The sequence below is a fragment of the Aphelocoma coerulescens genome, chromosome 11 (genome assembly GCF_041296385.1).
Source record: "Aphelocoma coerulescens isolate FSJ_1873_10779 chromosome 11, UR_Acoe_1.0, whole genome shotgun sequence".
Classification (NCBI taxonomy): domain Eukaryota; kingdom Metazoa; phylum Chordata; class Aves; order Passeriformes; family Corvidae; genus Aphelocoma; species Aphelocoma coerulescens.
In genome coordinates, this window is record NC_091025.1 from 7528086 (window position 1) to 7545579 (window position 17494).

Consider the following 17494-nt stretch of genomic DNA (forward strand, 5'->3'; position numbering starts at 1 on the left):
AGGTAATGCCAGAGGGAAAACGAATTGTTCCCTCCGCCAACAGGCAGAGGAGGCTTCCAGTGAAAGCAGGGAGCAGGGATGGCTGCTTCAGGTGCAAAGAGCGGGAAGGCAAATGCGGAATTCAGGGGAGGTGTTCAGTCTGATCGTATGTGAGATGGATGCCGGGACAGATGGACATGAGGAGGCAGGAGCAAGGAACAGACTGATATGTCTCCAAAATATTTGTAACAGATACGATCAGACTGAACACCTCTCCTGAATTCTTCTGCATTTGCCGTCCTGCTGTTCTCCATGAAAATATGAGCATGGCCACAGCCTCTACCATGCTTTGTGTGAGTGAGAGGTGGGGAGCTGTCTCCTATTCACTCGCTTCCCACTGCTTCTGCCTGTACAGAACAGTGTGAAAACCTCCCAAGAGGGTGTCAGAAGTGCTCCAGAAACAGAGCAGGATCAGCAACCATACACATGAGTCAACAGCACCCTTGCTGCAGCGGAGAATATGAAGCTGGCAAGTTCAGGAAAATTGTTATTTCTTGGACTTGGTACCTGTGAGACACAACTGGGTGCTAGTTCCAATCTGGGGCTTCCCAAATGAATATATATATATACATATGTATAAATATACACATATATATGTCAGGGAGAACCAGCTTTAAGAAGACAAGGCAGAGGGGAGCTACCAACAAGGCGGTGCATAGAAACCACAGCCCAACTCTTCCCAGAGACACGCTTGGAAGAAGAAGAGGTTACAGGGACAATCTGCCCCAGGGGAAATATTTATTGAGCATAAGGAGAAATTAATTCTGTGCAAGACTGGTGTGGCTCTAGGACAGGGACAGTTTACACCTCCATCCTCAGGGACATTCCAATTCCAGTGGGACAGGGCTCTGAGCTACCTGCTCTAGCTTTGCTACCAGCAGGGAGCTGGGGTTGGACCATGGACCTCCCAAGCCCCTTCCAGTCTGAAATTTACCTGATGCTCCAATGTGCATTGTGCAAAAGTGATGTGGCAATTTTAAGACTCACTTGTAAGATGGCCAACACCAATCCATTGCCCACAGCTCTTCCTCACAGCTGATGCTAGAGCTGCCTTACATCCCCTGCTGACTTCACAAGTTTTGGTACCACAAAGGAACTGGAGGAGCTGATGGAAAAATGGATGCCTGTGGAAAAATGGTGCATGTTTAATAGCAGGCTCTAAACAGAAGCCTGAGTGCAAAATGACAGCTCTGCTCTGGATGGGATTGCTTACAGTAACAGAGGGTTGTATGTTCTGGGTTAGAGTCTGACAAGCAGCTCCTCTGGTTGTGCCTTACTCTGTCCTGGAGAAGCAGAGGTTTGGGCACGTGTGTTTGTGGTTTGGCCCACTCCTTGTGTTTTTCCACTGAAGCACTTTAGTATTTTTAGGCTGAAAGAGATGACTGTGCTATGCTGGAAGAATCAGAGCAGTCCAGTGCAGGCAGGACACTCTAAGGTAAAATACAGAGAGTGGAGTACAAGAATAAAAACTGACAAGGAGCCACCATCCCTGTTCACAACAAGGCTGGGGTTGAGAGTGGGAAGAAGGGGCTTCGAGCTGCTGGCATGGGGACACACATTAGCTGCTAGGCTCAGATATCTAGATGAGAGAGCAGCAACCAGCCCCAGCATTTCCTGAAGCTGAGATGTCTGCTTTCCCTCCTCTGAGGACCTAAAGGCTGCAGACACACCTCTTCCAGGAAACAACCTGGCCCACACAGCCTGGTGCACTGCCAAGGCGATTGTGTCTGCAGGCGATGCTGGCACTGAGGTCCAGCACGCAGAGCACAGCTCAGCCAGCAGCATTGTTGGTGGGATGCAAGGCAGATGGGGAATGTCACAAGGAGCAAGAGCTTCCACAGGGGCCAGTGCAAAGCTCACAGGGCTAGGAGCTGCATTTCACTCTGCCAAAAAGGACCTGGGGGTGATAGTGGTTGCCAGGTTCAATACAAGCCAAACATCTACCTTGTGAGTCAAGTAAACTACATTTACTCTCCTTCAGGAAAAGCAGAGACCAGGAGATGAAGGGAAGAGCAAAACCAGCACACACCGATGCAAGGAGGCTCTTATGACCCAGAATACCCTGAAACAGACTCCTTTGAAATATATTTTTGGCAAGGAGAGAGGATATGGGAAGACGTGGGCTCCCAGTACGCTGGTGGCTGTGCAGCCACAGCTCTGGGCAGAAGCAGCCTCTTGCCGGCTGCTCCCTCTGCACAGCCTAATGATGGCTGCAGGCAAGCATCTCTTTGGAAAGAATTTCACATTTTCCACAAACTTTATGGAAACCAGGAAATCCCGTTAGACACATCAAGGCTGAGAGGGGGGTTGGGGCCTCAGGTGGAGAAAAATGGAAAGGCACAGGGACATGGTGACTGCAAAGGGCAACCAAACGAGGATGGGCAGAGGGTGGCAGACAGCAGACAAACCAGACCACAACGTCTGCTCCAACTCCAGTTTATTGAACATTACAAAATACTCTGCATATATTTTCACATTATAACAATATCCTTGCAAATAATATATTAAGTCTTGAGTCATTTGTGGTCCCCATGGCTACAGAAAACACTGACCCAACTAGAGATTTAGTATGGCCCAATATCAGAAATCGAAACTAGAATAAGTCATACCAGAAATGCAAAACTATATAAAAACCTTTTAAAAACCTCATGCTTATCTGGTGGAACAGGTACAGAGCTGAAGGGCCTCTGCTGAGCCCTGCTGACAGTGCTGGTGGTCCTACCAGCTCACCTGCTCCACATTGGGCTCACCCACCCACCCACCCAATGCATCCAAGTGTCCCCTTGGCACCTGCTGTCTCAGCACACCCATAGAGCTGGAACAGGCAGATTTTTATCTGCTTTGGACCATTAAGAGTCCAAGTCCCCATTTTTCCTAAAGAGGAGCACCCCCAGCCCTCCTGCTCTGCTGGTGCCCAGCCATTGTGCTCTTCTGTGTGCTGAGCAGTTCTTGGGGAGCAGTTCTTGGCCGTTGGGGTCACACCAGAAATAATTCATCATGTGGGCCACCGGGTCCCACCACCCTCTGAAGAGGGAGCAGGGGTGGCTAGGATGCAGGTGTTGGGGACAGACCTTTGAAGATGCACTCTGTTCATGCCCATCACCCCTGTTCCTGATGTACATTCATACCTGCTGCCCGCTCCACGCCCTGCACCATGACCAGTCCTCCCAGGTGATGCACCCCAGGCAGCTGGAGGGACTGGGATGTGGGCAGAATGAACACCAAGGATGCTGTGCAGGGAAGCTGCCTCCTAGTAAAGCCAGAAAGCTGAACACTGCAGCTGTTGGGAACACATCCAGGTGACAGGCATGAGGCTGGCACAGCAGTTTGGCTGTTAGAGAAGTCCCTGCACGTACAGGTTCACTAGTCCAGCTCCTAGTGGAGCCAAACCCCAGGAGCGCTGCTCCCAGTCCTGAGAAACTCATGGCCTTGTCTCTGTGGTGCCTCCATAACCCAGGGAACACAGAGCTGTCGTGGCAAGGAGCCTATCTCTGAGCTCCTGGCTGAGCTCTGTGAGGAACCAGCACCGTGGCCACCTTGAAGTCAATGGCTCAGTCACTGGGTGTGGGCGGGCTCTTGTGCACCTGCACTGCTCCCAGCCTTTGCCAGAGGTCTCCTGCTCACGGCCAGGCTGGAGATCAGCTCATACTCTACACCTGTGAGCAGCCACAGCTCATTTGCCAGCAGCCACCACCTCAGGGCAGCACAACCACGACAGGATCGAGTCTTTGGGATCTCAGCCCTGGGAGAAATATCTCTAACCTCCCAGCTGCAGAGATCTGTAGGGACCAGAGAGGAAGAATGAGGTTTGGGACCTATGCCTCCCTGGGTGGACAGGGGCTGGTACCTGCTGTCGCAGCACAAAGACCAGTTATTGACCAGGTTTGCATCGGTAGGTGCGTGGGCAAAGCGCACCCTGGAGTACAGCTCCAGGAGGAGTACTGGGTTCTCCTGCCACTCCTGGAGTTTATGGAGACACACACAAGCTTTACAATGCAAGACAGAGAGGTTAGCAGGTCAGCCTGTATGCAGCTCTCAGACCCTTCCCAATCCACAGGGTGCCTCAGAGGTGGCTTGCTCTGTTGAACATCAGCCACCTGGGCTCTGCAGTGGGTGGCATCCTGCCCTGCTCCTCCTTGGCCATCAAAGGCTGCAGCTCCTGCTGCTCAGGACCATCCGGGCTGCTGTCACTCTGCGACCGGCCGCTCTTGGAGACATGGCTGGGGAACTGGAAGCAAGAGCTCTGCTCTGGAATCGCCTGGCTTGCAGACTGGGGTTGCTCCTCCAGCACAGGGCATGCGAGTCTCCTGTGCTGAGGTCCACTCTCGATGCCTGGGGGGGAAGCGATGCTCTCCAGGGAGGAGATGCTTTGGTTCCACGCCTTCTGCATATCCACTGGCACGATTTTGGTGGTCTCCGAGGAGACATAAACAGCCAGATCAGCCTGGTCTCCTTTCCATGGCAGCTCCTTCTCTGCCAAGGTTGGTGATGGAGGGATGATGCAGGGGCTGGGGCAGACATCCAGGCTGCCTGGAGATGCAGATAGGAGGGACAGTGAGAGGGAGCTTGCACAGCTCTCAGTCTCTCCTTGGACCCTGCAAACATTGCAGAACCAACCACTACCAAATGGCCATAGAATCCTAGAATATCCTGAGTTGGAAGAGACCCACAAGGATTATGGAGCCCAACTCCTTGCCCTGTGCAGGACAACCCCAAGAATCACACCATGTGCTGGCCCAGGAATGCAGGACACCAGGAGGTTCTGCCATGCCTCCAGAGGACAGTGATTCTCCCATTCATGCTCTGCTGACTTTGGTTTTGCCCAGGCCAAGGCAACTTTGCTCCACAGGCAGAGGAAGGACAAGCTACCCAATGGCAGCTGCCCTGGCATGGAGCACTGGTGCCTACCAGGAGTTGTCTTTCCCTGCAGGACCTCATCAGTGGCTCGAGCGACAAACACAATCCCCTCATCGTCCTCCTTCTCCGTCTCTGAGCTATCGCTCTCCTCCTCCTCTGAGCTGACCATCACCAGGACAGGAGCTGCAGGCAGATGAAGGGGGTGGTTTGGTGCTAGCACAACCCTGGTGCTGTCGTCCCACCAAGTTGGCAGTGGGCAGGCACAGCACGTGCTCCCATCCCATCCCATCCCATCCCATCCCATCCCATCCCATCCCATCCCATCCCATCCCATCCCATCCCAGCAGGTCCCCTTGCCAGGACCTGCCATCCTCACCTGCCACTGGCCTTACCTGCATCCTGCCAGGGGACATTTCTGTGTGTCTTCCCGTTGGGTGCCTCTTTGGTCAGAGAGATGTTCTTCTGTGAAAGAAGAGGAACTGGCTGGGACCTGCCCTGTGTACTGCCCCAAATGCAACAGGTGGTCCTGCGAGCCAGCCAACATTGGGCTTATAGATTCCAACCCTGGCTACATGGCAGATGGTTCCTAGTCCTTAGGCTTTGCATCTTCATGGCCCCACAATGAACTGCTCAGCTGCAATGGCTTCAAAAGCCTCGAAACAAAAGAAGACACCTAAGGCTCAATCCAAGATGCAGTGCCATGCTTCTGAGCCTGGATCTGCACCAACATTGAGGCTGCTTTATGCTGAGATTCTTGGAAAACGAATCTGGGGCTCCTCCAGGGCTTTGCTCAGTGAAGAGCCACCCCATAGCACCGATGGCATGCTGGGGACACATGGACACACAGTGCTCACAAGTGCTCACAGCATCAACAGGACTGAGAAGAGATGAGCCGCTTTCCCCTCTGGCTCGGGAGGTGCTGATGCCCTGCAGCACCTCACCTACACCCCAAAAGGACCTCTCTTACTACATCCTGGGGGAGGCCAAATCTCAGAGCTAGGAAAAGAACAGTAGCTTGGGGAGGACTTGCCTTTTTCCTGCCTTTTTCCTTCAGCCTGGCCTTGCTCTTGGAGGAGCAGACATTGTGCTTTGTGGACTTGAAGGTCTCCAGACGCCTCTTCATGTTCTGCCGGAAGATTTCTTTATCTTGGCGCTCTTGTTTATCTGGAGAGATGAAGTGACGGCTGTAGCTGGCCTTGTACTGGCCGAGGGAGAGGCAAAGAGACACAGGGTGAGCAGCTGGCCCCACAGAGCATCATCCATCCCTGCTTCTCTTGCAGGTGCTGCTCCCCTTGGGGTCAGCTGCACGCTGTGGCCCGGGAGTGCTCACCCTCCGGCGGGGCTTGTAGAGGCTCCCTCGCAGCACGTGGTGCATGGCAGCGTCCTCCTTGTCCCGGCGGCTCCGCACCGTGTCGATCACCTGCAGGTCCAGGCACGCGCCACTCCCACTCTCCCTCCTGCAGGGAGATGGAGATGGAGATGGAGATGGAGATGGAGATGGAGATGGAGATGGAGATGGAGATGGAGATGGAGATGGAGATGGAGATAGATGGAGGGGCTGGGCTCCATGGCCACATTGTGCCAGCCCCCAGGGAAGAGGGCGGCTGTGAGGTCCAGCGAGGTCTGTCCAGGGGCTCATAGGGATGCTCGTACTCACAGGAGGTTTGTGACTGACGACTCTGACATGGATGTGCGGCTGGGCATGGAGGGCAGTGCCAGCTTGGCAGCCGAGTGCACGTGGCCACCCTGGGAGGTGGGAGGACAAGGCTGGCATCAGGACAGCAAGGACCCAGGTGGGCTGGGCAGGCCCTCACTGCCTGGCCAGAGGGTGCACATGTACTCATACATGAGGGGAACCTCTCCTGCCAGGGCCATCCTGCTGCCTGGACACCACTACTGCCTGTACCTGATCAACAAAGCTGATAGCATCACGGATGTTCAGCTTGTAGTAAACATCCCAGATCTCATCCCGCAGCCTGTAGGCAGATTTCCGCATCAGCAGCTGGCTCAGATATTTCTTGTCAAACTGCTCCCACCTGCCATGAGATGAAGACACAAACAGTTTAGCTTCCATGGAGTACCACAGCCAGGGATATCCACCCACACAAGGCTGAGTGTCCAAAGTGTCCAAAGTATGGCGAAGGGAGGCTGGGCACACAGGACCTGGCTGTGCACCAGGGAGAGCAGGAGGGGAGGGGACACGGTGACCCTTCAGCCTGCCCAAGGGGAAGCCAGACACCAGCGGGTCTGCGGGAGGCAGTGGGAGTAGGACTGGGGCCACCCTGCTGGAGCACTTCCCCTGCAGGAAACAGGCTTTTTGCATCCTTTTCCTGTCACCATGCTGCAGATAAACACTGCCCAGGCAGGAACAGGGCTGTTCCCTTCTCAGTGCCCAGTGCAACTCCATCCGTGAGGAGGCAGAGGGCCATTGCCACCAACATGGGCATCCCAAGTTCTGACCCTGGCAAGCAATGTCAGCTCCACAGCATCTCCAACCACACCTCCCTGACCTCTCTCTGGGATGCTTTTGTGATCTTGATCTGCTGCACAACAACAGCCAGATGGTACCTATCCAGACTGATGGACAGACATGCAGGCTTCCTGGTCCTCCTGTGAGAACCCTGCAATGTCCCTGTGGCTGGCACGTGTCTCCCATTCACCCAGCAGTCAGCAGAGGATCCTGTCTGAGACACTCACTTGTCCCGCCAGTAGTGGTAGCCATGGTGCCCTACGATGTCCTCCACCGCTGCCAGGATGTGGTCAAAGGCCTTGAGTGAGGGGAAGAGGGTGAGTGGTGGCAAGGCTGCGGGTGACCCAGGGGTGCCGAGGTCATACATGGCCCTTGCCCAGCCCCACATGTGTGGGGAGCCAAGCAGCCTCTGGCACTATCACCTACGTGCTCATGCAGCTCCTCGTTCAGGGTGGGTTTGTGGTGGTCACTGCGCTTCACCTTCAGCCACGTCACCAGGGGTTTGATGGTGAGGCCCTAGAATGGCAGGAGAAGGCAAGGGAAAGACTGGGAGGGCGAGAGGGTGCATGGCTGGGGCATGGGGAGCAGAAGCAGCACGAAGTGACGGGACAGTGGCTGTGCCAGCCACACATGCCCCTACCAACCCGACCCCTGTGCCGTGGTGCACACCCCCAGTCCTCCTTCCCCTAGATTCATATTCATCCTCCCTGTGGCTTCCCTTCCCAGGGCGCTGAATGCCTGCCCATCAGCAGCTTTGTAAAGAGAACAGCCTGGTCAGGCACACACTCGTGGAGCTCCTGGAGCCAGTCCCAGAACAAAAGGCCAGTGGGAAAAGAATGTGAGCCATGGCCCCACCCTAGCAACAGTCCCCATAGCGGTCCTGCACACCTGCTGATGGATGGGGTGCCAGAAAGCACCGAGGAACAAAGGTCACTTGAAAAAAGATATTTTCCCAAAGCACGTGTCCCCAGGCCAGTTCTGGGGCAAGAAAGCAGTGCTGGAGGAGGGCACAGTGCCCATCCTCACCTGCACAATGACAGTGAAGAACACCACCACGATGGTTGTTGCCACAAAGTAGTCCTTGGCTTTCACCTTTTCCCTGTCCAGCAGGATGACCAGGGCGAAGGCCACGGCCCCACGGAGCCCCCCATATGACATGACCACCTGGTCGATCTTGTCCAGGGGGATCAGACGGAAGCGGTTGAGCACGTAGGTCTGGAGGACAACACCTGGGTAAGAAGGAGAAGGAGAGCCTGGAATGCTGGAACAACCCTGCCTGCTCCAGGAGACAGCACAAAATCCCAGCCAGGATCCATGGCTGGCCTTGTGCCCCAACCTTTCTTGGGGAATATCTCTTTTTGGCATGAAAAGGGCTGTGTGCTACCGGCCACATACACAGCGGGACAGACTGACCCACAGCTCTGAAGAGCAGGATAAAGAACAGGGTGCCCAGCACCAGTGCCGTGTCCCATGTCCACTTGGAGGTGTCCACAGCTGAGATGCCCAGAAACATGAAGATGATGGTCTCTGAGCTGCTGGCCAGTGTCTTCATGGTGTACTTGACAGTGGTGCGGGATTTCTGGGAGATGTTGGCTTCCACGTACTTCTTGCAGCAGATCCCACAGAAGGTGACTCTGCAGAGGGGCAGAAGGAGCTGGCATGGCCCTACGGCGGGATGAGGAGTGGGTCTACTCACTGCCTCTCGCTGCTCAGCACTGCAACCCCAGTTTCCTGGGCTCTCCTGGGGGACACCCCAGTACTCACGCCAGGATGGCAGAGAGCGAGACCATCTCGGCAGCAAGGTACGCGACGTAGGCCAGGAGGAAGACGAAGAGTGGCTCAATGATGCGCACGCGCTTGGTGAACCGCGTGATCAGGGCCAGCAGGAAGGCGAAGAGCAGCCCCACAGCTGTGCCCCCCAGGCTCACCAGGAAGAAGGAGGCTGGTGGGAGGAGAAGACTCATTTACACCATAAGCAAGTGGGCCCAGCTCCTGTGCCCCACAGCCACACCACACTGGGCTGGCCAAGCACCATGTTCCCACCCAGGTCCCCACCAAAGCATCTAATGGAGCATGGAGCCTTGGATGATCCCAAAGCATCCCCTGGGACACCTCTGCTATGGGGACAGGCTAATAGAGTTGGGGTTGTTCAGCCCAGAGAAGACTCTGGGGAGACCTCAGAAGCTCTTCCAGTACCTAAAGGGTACTCCAAAAGAGCTGGAGAGGGACTTTTCACATGGGCATGGAGTGACAGGACAAGGGAGAATGGCTTCAAACTGACAGAAGGCAGAATTAGATTGGATATTAGGAAGAAATTCTTCCCTGTGAGGGTGGTGAGGCACTGGCACAGACTGGCCAGTGAAGCTGTGGCTGTCATCCATCATGGAAGTGTTCAAGGCCAGGTTGGATGGGGGTCTGAGAAACCTGGTCTAGTGGAAGGTGTCCCTGCTCATGGCAGGGGTGGTTGGAAGAAGATGGTCTTTAAGGTCCCTTCCAGCCCCAACAACTCTGCAATTCTATGCTGATGGCCGGCGTGTGATGCATGGAGATGACACAGCTCTGGTGCTCAGTGCCCACCCCACAGGACAACAGTTCCTGTGCTTGCCCCCCTCCACTTCCACAACAGAGGAATAGATGGAGGGGCTGGTGTGGCAATTACTCACCTACCCCCTTCACGTAGTCTGTGGCGTGGATGTGCGCTGGGCCCAGCTCCACAAAAGAGTTGAAGACCTTGTACAGCACCTGTAGGCAAGGCAAATCCCTTGAGAAATGCAGGACATTGCCCTGCCTTGAGAGGGGGAGGATGGGTCCTGTGGAAGAGGCATTTCCTGCCCCAAACCTGTCAGGTAACAGCTCATTTCAGCAGGCAAAGTCTCCCAGGGCCAGGAGAGAGGAAAGGCCAAGAGAGCATGCCATGGGTCTGCCCCCAGCTTGGGGATGTCACCTGCATCCTCTGCTTATCCTGGGGGAGTCCAGCACCTTGGACCATGTTGGGCTCAACATTAGAGTCCCCAAACTGCAACTCACCACGGTGACAGCATCATTCAGGAGAGACTCGCCAAACACAATGATGAAGAGGGTCTCATTAACATGGACCTCTTCGAAGACAGCCAGGACTGCCACAGGGTCCACAGCTGAAATCAGGCTGCCAAAGAGCAGGAAATCCATCAGCCCAGCTTCAACACCTGGATCTGTTAGGACAGAAGGACCAGGGTCAGGCAAACCAGCCACCCCAGAGCCCCTCTCACCAGGCAGAAACAAGCCTGTCCCTCGTCTGATCCCAGTGACTTGGCTGCAGTATCTCAACTGCGAGTACAGTGGGATGAGCCCAAAAGAATTCCCAGACCTCCAGGGTGCCCCAGGAAAAGCAGGGCTTAGGGAATTCTTGCTGCAACAAGAGAGGAGCATGAGGGGTGTCCCCGTTGACACCCAGGTGCATCACTGCTCCTCCAGCAGGTACCACCAAAGGCAGCTCAGCAGCCCCACCTCGGGTCCAGGCATCAAGTGGTTCCTCAGGGCTCAGGAGAGCTCAAAACACAGCCCAGGCCAGCCAGGGCCAGTGGCTCCAGCCAAGGAGAGGGAACACTGGCAGTGAGCCAGCAATGCTAGCCAAGGTCAGCAGACAAAAATAGCAAAGACATGAGTCAGCCCAGTGCCAAGCAGGGCCTGTCTGTCCTTCATGATCGACCGTCCTGCCAGAGCACCATTCCCAGGATGTCAGGACCCTACTCGTGCTGTAAGTCCTAGGAATCCACAGCAGGGAGAGGCAGTGGGCTATGAAATTGGGGGTGCTTTGCACCTCCAGCCTATTTTTTCGGAATGTGGTCCAAGCTGGGCAGTCCTGTACACCCACCCATGAGCCCGGCCCGGTGCAGCCCCCAGAGCGCGGTGCCGGTGGCGAAGGAGTTCCAGAGTGTGCCCACCACGGCGTAGGTGAGGATGGCACCGATGTTGTCAAAGAACAGTCGGCTGGGCATGAAGTACCCCGAGTCCAGGACGATGGGGGGCAGAAGGAAGAGGAAGAACATGTTGGGCTCCAGTTGGTACTCAGCTTTCTTCGCCACGGCCAACACGATGCCCCCCAGGCCCAGCCCCAGCAGGATGAGGAGGCAGCTCTCCGGGACAATGGATGTCACCTTCCTTGACAGGTGGAAAACTAGAAGAAAATGAAGAATGAGAGCATCAGCCAAACAATCACGTGGAGAGAGCATCCCAAATCCACAGGCCTCACAGAAGGGTTGGGTGATGCATGATGGATGGGAGGGGAACAAGGGAGCACCTATGGAAAAGCTGCTTTGTGGCCATGTGTGCAGAGAAGACCTTCCAGCTACCTCCCAGGTCAGGATTTCAGGTCCCTAACTCTTTAGGATTTCCCTCTCCTCCTCAGCGACTGTCTAATAAGCCAATCAGCCAGGCATTTTACTTTTCTTGGCTTCTGGTATCTGCACTTAAAGGTTTAAAGCAGGCAGCGAGCACATTCACAGTGTCACGAGCACTGCTGGCTGCTGTTCAAGTGAAGAAATCTTGGTGCACCAGCACGTTACCCCACTCGGAGACAAGGATGCTCAGCCCTGGTGACAGGGTGACCTTGTTTGCATCCATCTGAGCCAGCAGCCAGGGCAGCATGCAAACCGCCGCAGCACAAGCCATGCCAGAGCACAACCTCCCTCAGCACCAGCTAATCTACCTGCATGCAAAAACACAGGCACTCGGGAGCTGCAGATTCAGAGATGCTTGGAATAATCAGTTTATTCCATGCAAGGCTTGGGCCAAATCTTAAGCTGCCGTGGAACAGGATGTATTTTCTAAAGCAAGCAGAGGATGCCCTGGTATTCATCCATCAGTAACGTGGCAGTGAGCCTGTGCTCAGGCACAGCCCAGCAGGATGCCACGCCAGCCAGCACAGGGGATTCTTTCCTCCAGGCACCCTTGTCCCCCATGGCAGGGTGTCCTGTGTAATCCCAAATCAGTCCAGTTTCCAGGCAGGCAACCCCACATCGCTGGGGGTTTCTCCTCCTCACTAGCACAAGGTGCTGTATTTTTGCTGTCCCCACAAAAGGGCATTGCCTGGGGAAAAGCTGTTGAGGGTCACAGTGATTTTGTCTCCCCATCATTGAGTTCTGCCATCACTTGTGACATCCAGCCCAGCTCTGTCTCATGACTTGGCCATCAGATGAAAAAATCTCCTGGGGAATGGGTTCCTCCAGGCACTTCGAGAGCCACCTCTGTCCTTGTGCACTCAGCAGGTACAAGGGACATCAGGGTAGGCTCTGAGACATCACTTGGCTGCAAGCCCAGCCATGCTGCCAACCCCAAAACCCAGTCCCTAAACTCCTTTAGCTGGACTAAAGGTGCCCATTGCTTGTGCCAAGCTACCCCTCCAGAAGGAAAATTGTGCTATGGTTGTGCACCAACCCTAGGTCACTCTGCTGCTTCCCTCCTTCAGAACCCCCGTGCACAGAGCATAAGGTCTGCCTAGCCCAGGGTGCTGTCTCCAGTGGCATAGACCTGGAGAGGAGCCCAGGAACAGGCAGTACTTCATCAGTAGGTTTCCCTGTCTCTATACCCTTGCCATTTTCCTGGTCCTGCTCTATCCTTCTGGGACAGGTCCCAGTGTCCCTGAGATGTGGACGCCTGGGGAAATGAGGTTGTGGCCTCCTGATGTTCTTCCTTTCTCCTTTCCCAGCACCTCTTAGGTGATTTTCTTTCCTTCACCACAGCTGAGCTCTGAATTAGAGGAGATAATTCAATGTTAAAGATCTAGTTCACAACAAGAGACAACACCTTTGAGCCCACCACCCAATGTGCAGGCTAAGGGCCACTTTTCCTTTAGTTGAGGACCTTAAGAGGTTGCTCTCTGGCATGGTGAGCCCCATCCATGCCCCAGCACTGGCTCCCTGCCATAATACAGCAGGAGCACTGCTGCAGCTGGCAGGGGCAGAGCAGTGAGCCCAGGGGCAGCGTGACCTGCAGCTCCACCACCAACCATGTCAATAGGAGAGAGCACCCAGGCCAAGCCTCTGCCATAGCTCTGCCACTGAATATCCCAGCTACAGAGCCTGGGGCATTCCCCCCTGAGCCCCAGCCACCTCTGCTCACTGCTATGGGCTGCAGTACATCCCTGGAGACTGTGGTGATATGGACACTACAGCCCTCCAAGCAGACCCACAGCCTGAGGAAAAGCTGGCTGGGCTTCATCCAGGCCAAATTCCTGCTAAATGACTGCACAAATCACTGCAGAGCATTGTTCACCCCACACAAGCTGCCTTCACCAGTGGACGAATGGTGCTCACTCAGCGCCTGCAGCAGGCTGCGAAGCCGCTTCCCACCCACGGGAACAAAGCTCTGAAGTTTTCAAGAAGGGAACGAGGCGTCCAGCCCCTTTCTGCATTCTCAGGAACATTGCCAAGATCCCTGCTCTCTGCTTTGGCAACCCATCTGCATTCCCCATGCCATGGAGCTATGTCCTGGCTGACGGGAGAGACCCAGGAGAACGTGCACGGATGCTGTGGGGACATGGATCCTGGCTGTCATCCATCATGGAAGTGTTCAAGGCCAGGTTGGGTGGGGCTTTGAGCAACCTGATCTAGTGGAAGGTGTCCCTGCCCATGGAAAGGTAGTTGGAAAAGGATAATCTCTAAGGTCCCTTCCAACTCAAACCATTCTACGGTTCTGTAATTGCTTCCACCAAGCCAGAAACTTGGGAAAGCAAAGGAGAACCATCAGTGGGAAAGATCATGCTTGTCCAAAAATCTCCTGGCTGTTGTGGAAAGCTGCCACCCTCCCCAGGAAATGGCAGCACACGAGCTCCCCTGTGTCACAGAGAGCAGCCAGTGGGGACAGGCAGAACGAGCTCTAATTTTATACAAGCTAGGCAAGGATTTCAGCACTAAAGGTTCCCACAGCAACAGTAACTTAGCCACATGTGAATTAACTTCAGAGACATAATCCATACTCAGGCATCCATAATAAAGGATTTGCCATTAGGAGAACTCAGGGCCAAAACCTGCTCTGCTCCTCCAGAGCTTGGGAAATGGCAAAACACCTAAACCAGGACATGAGCAGCTGGGGACAGAGATGATGGTGTGAGAAGAGATGGTTGCAACCCATGGCATTGCTGCTGCATAGAAAACATCAGTCTGCTAGCAAGCTCCTGCCTGTGGGGCAGCTATGTGTAAGGAGAATGTTTGGGGCAATGCTCATCACCTCTGTGTTCCCCACATCCTGTGCTCTGACTGTGGATGGAAAAGGCAGCAAAGCCCGGATGATGCCTTGCTGTGCAGGAAGGCAACACCCAAGCCAGCTGTTCCCTGCCCCGGGTGTTTGCTGGCTTGGGTCACCCCAGCATCGTGACTGCTTCTGAGAACAGAGCCCACAGTGTCATTTCCCCATCACCCGGGCGTGGGGCCGCTTCCTCCCCTGCAGTCACAGGGCTGTGAGCTGTCAGCCCAGCGCCAGACCACAACGGATCCTCTGCACCAGCCTACACCCAGCGTCCACGGTTGCCACAGCTGGCGCTGCCCTCTCTGCTCCCCAAAATCCTCCACCCCTGGTTCATCTCCTCTGTGGACTCCCATGCAGCCTGGGGACCGCACGTGCCATCTCTGGGAACACCCATGGCAGGGTACTGCCTGCAGCCGTGCCTCCAGGTGTGGGTGTCGCTATTGGCTCCAGGCTTTGAGTATCCATTGGACCCTTTGGATACAGTAAGCCCGGCAGCTCGAAGCTATCTGCCATCAGGGTTCACATCTGGCTTCCCTCCTCTGTGCCCACCCATCTATCCTTCTCACACACAGAGAAGGAGAGTGGCCATCAGTTTGCCTCAGGCCTGGAAGAATGTGGCGGATCTGGGGGCTTGGGAATGATCCCGGCTCAGGCCCAACTGCAGCCACCTGCACAAAATCCAGGGTGGCTGAGGGGAGCGTGTCAGTGGAAACCTGCACAGGGAGCAGCTCCAGGGAGAGGTTGCAGAGAAGAAAATAACAGCCAGGGAAGGGAATTTTCTCTCTGATCTTCTGCAGGTAGGAGGGACGCACTCGGCAGCTGGAGGTGGCACAGCTACAGCAGAGTGTTGTATTTTTAAGCTCATGATACCTTTTAATTCATTCCTCGCGAGGCTTTATGTCCCTGTTGCGAGAAGGCGAGGAAGGAGAGGAACGGAAGATCCACAATGATGCTTGGGACAGAGGCCAGCTGGTGGTCACAGCTGTAGCTGTCCCCGGTGTAATGAGTGCTGCTGCAGGTCCCTGGCTGCTCAGAGATTCTGCTGCCTAACTCTGAACCCACATTTCTTGATCTGACTCAAAACTAAGAGGGTGTCTGCACCCCCACCACAGGGGCTGTGCCCACAGCGGGATGCCTGAGGAGAAAACCTGGCTCAAGGTCATGATCTCGTCCCCTGGGCCCAGCACAGCAGGCAGGGGCACTGTGGGGGAACAGCTCTCTGGGTACCCCTGCTTGGCACCCACACACGGGTGTCCCCTCCCCAGCGCCCCGGGTGCTGGTGGGGAGCCCAGCCCTGCGCAGCTCACACACATCCTCATTGTGCCTTCCCACGCAGCCTCTCACAGCAGAGCCTCCTCCAGCTGCGTGGTCCTGTGCTGGGGAGCACAAGAGTCCGAGGCCAACCCAATCTGGAGTGACCCACCGGAGGAGACTGCAGGCACCTGCCATCCCCAGGCTGCTGGGGGCACATCCTGCTTGGCACTGGCACCACCGAGCCTTTCCCCGGGGCTGTGGGGGGGAACAATGGCTTCTAGACCTGCCAATGGCAGGTGCTGTGCCAGCCTTTGGGAACACGGGACATCCTTTGGGGCTTCTCTTCTCATGACCCATCCCTCCTCTGTGCCTACCCATCTATCCATCCATCCATCCATCCATCCATCCATCCATCCATCCATCCATCCATCCATCCATCCATCCATCCCTCGCAGGAAATACAGCCCAGGCCCCCACCTTTTCCTTCGGGTGGTACCTTCACCCCTTCGCCGCACATCACCCCACGGCAGGGCATGGAGGATGTGGGGTGATCCCCGACCTCCGCAGCCCAGCTGAGGGTGGTGACCAGCCGGATTTGTCCCCATGACCCACGTTCCGGCTTGCGGTGACACTCCTCGTCCCGGGTGCCCCGCGCCCGCCGGGGATGCCGCATCCCCCCTGCCTGCCCGGGGATGGGCACGGCTGCTCCCGGGGGACCGGAGCGGGTGGGGACACGGGGACACTCACCGATCTTGGCCAGGCTGGCTACCAGGATCCAAGCGGCCACCAGGCAGGGCGCCTGCACCTCCCGCCACTGCCACCGCAGCAGCTCGGCTCCCGCCGGGGCGGCGGGGCCGGGGGAGGCCGCCGGGGGCTGCATGGCCCCGCCGCTCCCGCCGCTCCGCTCCGCCGCGGCCGCGGTCCCGGCCCCCGCCCGCGTCACGCGCACGTGGGGATGCGCCGGGACGGCCCCCGCTCCCCACGCCACGAGCCCCGCCCGCCGCTCCCCGCCCTGCCCGGCACCGGCCCGCCCCGGACCTCGGCACCCCCGGTACTGCCCCAGGGCTCAGCACCTGCCCCGGACCCCAGCACCACCCTGCTCACCCCTTGCATCCCCCCGTCCGTCCCAGCTCATCTGCACCCTCCTGGAGCCCGCTGCCCCATGCTAGTCCCCTGCCCCTGTCTCAGTCCTCTCTGCAACTGTCCCGGTGCCACCTGCATCACCCTGCTCCCCCATGCCCTCCCCCCGTGCCTCTGCTTTGTCTGAGTCCCCCCACCCTGGCTTAGTCCTCACGCACCTACCAAATTCCCGGTCTTCTCCCACACTCAACCCCCCTCCCAGCCAGCCTCCTCCCAGCTGAAACCATCCACCCCTGCCCCAGGTGCTGCCTGAGCACCAGCCTGGGAGCACCTCAGGGGGGTCCCCAAGATTTCTGTCTCCCCTTTACCTCCTCAGCCCCTCTCAGATACTCCTAAAACCTCCTGTTTGCTGATTAGGCCATCCCCCAATGCTCTGGGAGGTGCCCCATCTCCCACACTCCGTCCCTGAGGCTCCCAATCCAGGAGATCCACGACCCCATGTCCTGGGTGGGCAGCAAGCTATGCCCAAGCAGCCCAGGGAGAGGGGATGCTCGCCAGGGGGCAAGAAGA

At 56.3% G+C, this 17494-nt stretch overlaps 1 protein-coding gene across 3 annotated transcripts; it reads right to left on the minus strand.

Moving 5' to 3' along the window:
* Positions 1–2459: 2459 nt before the first annotated feature.
* On the minus strand, positions 2460–16728 carry SLC9A5 (solute carrier family 9 member A5). 3 transcript variants are annotated; one of them, XM_069026933.1, is made up of 16 exons: positions 16592–16728; positions 11220–11522; positions 10394–10557; positions 10030–10108; positions 9131–9308; positions 8780–9000; positions 8459–8595; positions 7793–7882; positions 7594–7664; positions 6803–6932; positions 6554–6642; positions 6227–6353; positions 5927–6097; positions 5289–5358; positions 4948–5079; positions 2460–4569 (listed from the first exon to the last, which is right to left on the minus strand). In XM_069026933.1, exons 1-16 carry the CDS (start codon positions 16722–16724, stop codon positions 4103–4105), a joined length of 2562 nt encoding a protein of 853 aa, XP_068883034.1. In that variant the 5' UTR covers positions 16725–16728; the 3' UTR covers positions 2460–4102. The 3 variants fall into 3 exon arrangements, with proteins under 3 accessions (XP_068883034.1, XP_068883033.1, XP_068883035.1); XM_069026932.1 differs by having other exon boundaries at positions 8393–8595; XM_069026934.1 differs by lacking the exons at positions 11220–11522; positions 16592–16728 and having other exon boundaries at positions 8393–8595; positions 10034–10108; positions 10394–10401.
* Positions 16729–17494: the final 766 nt, after the last annotated feature.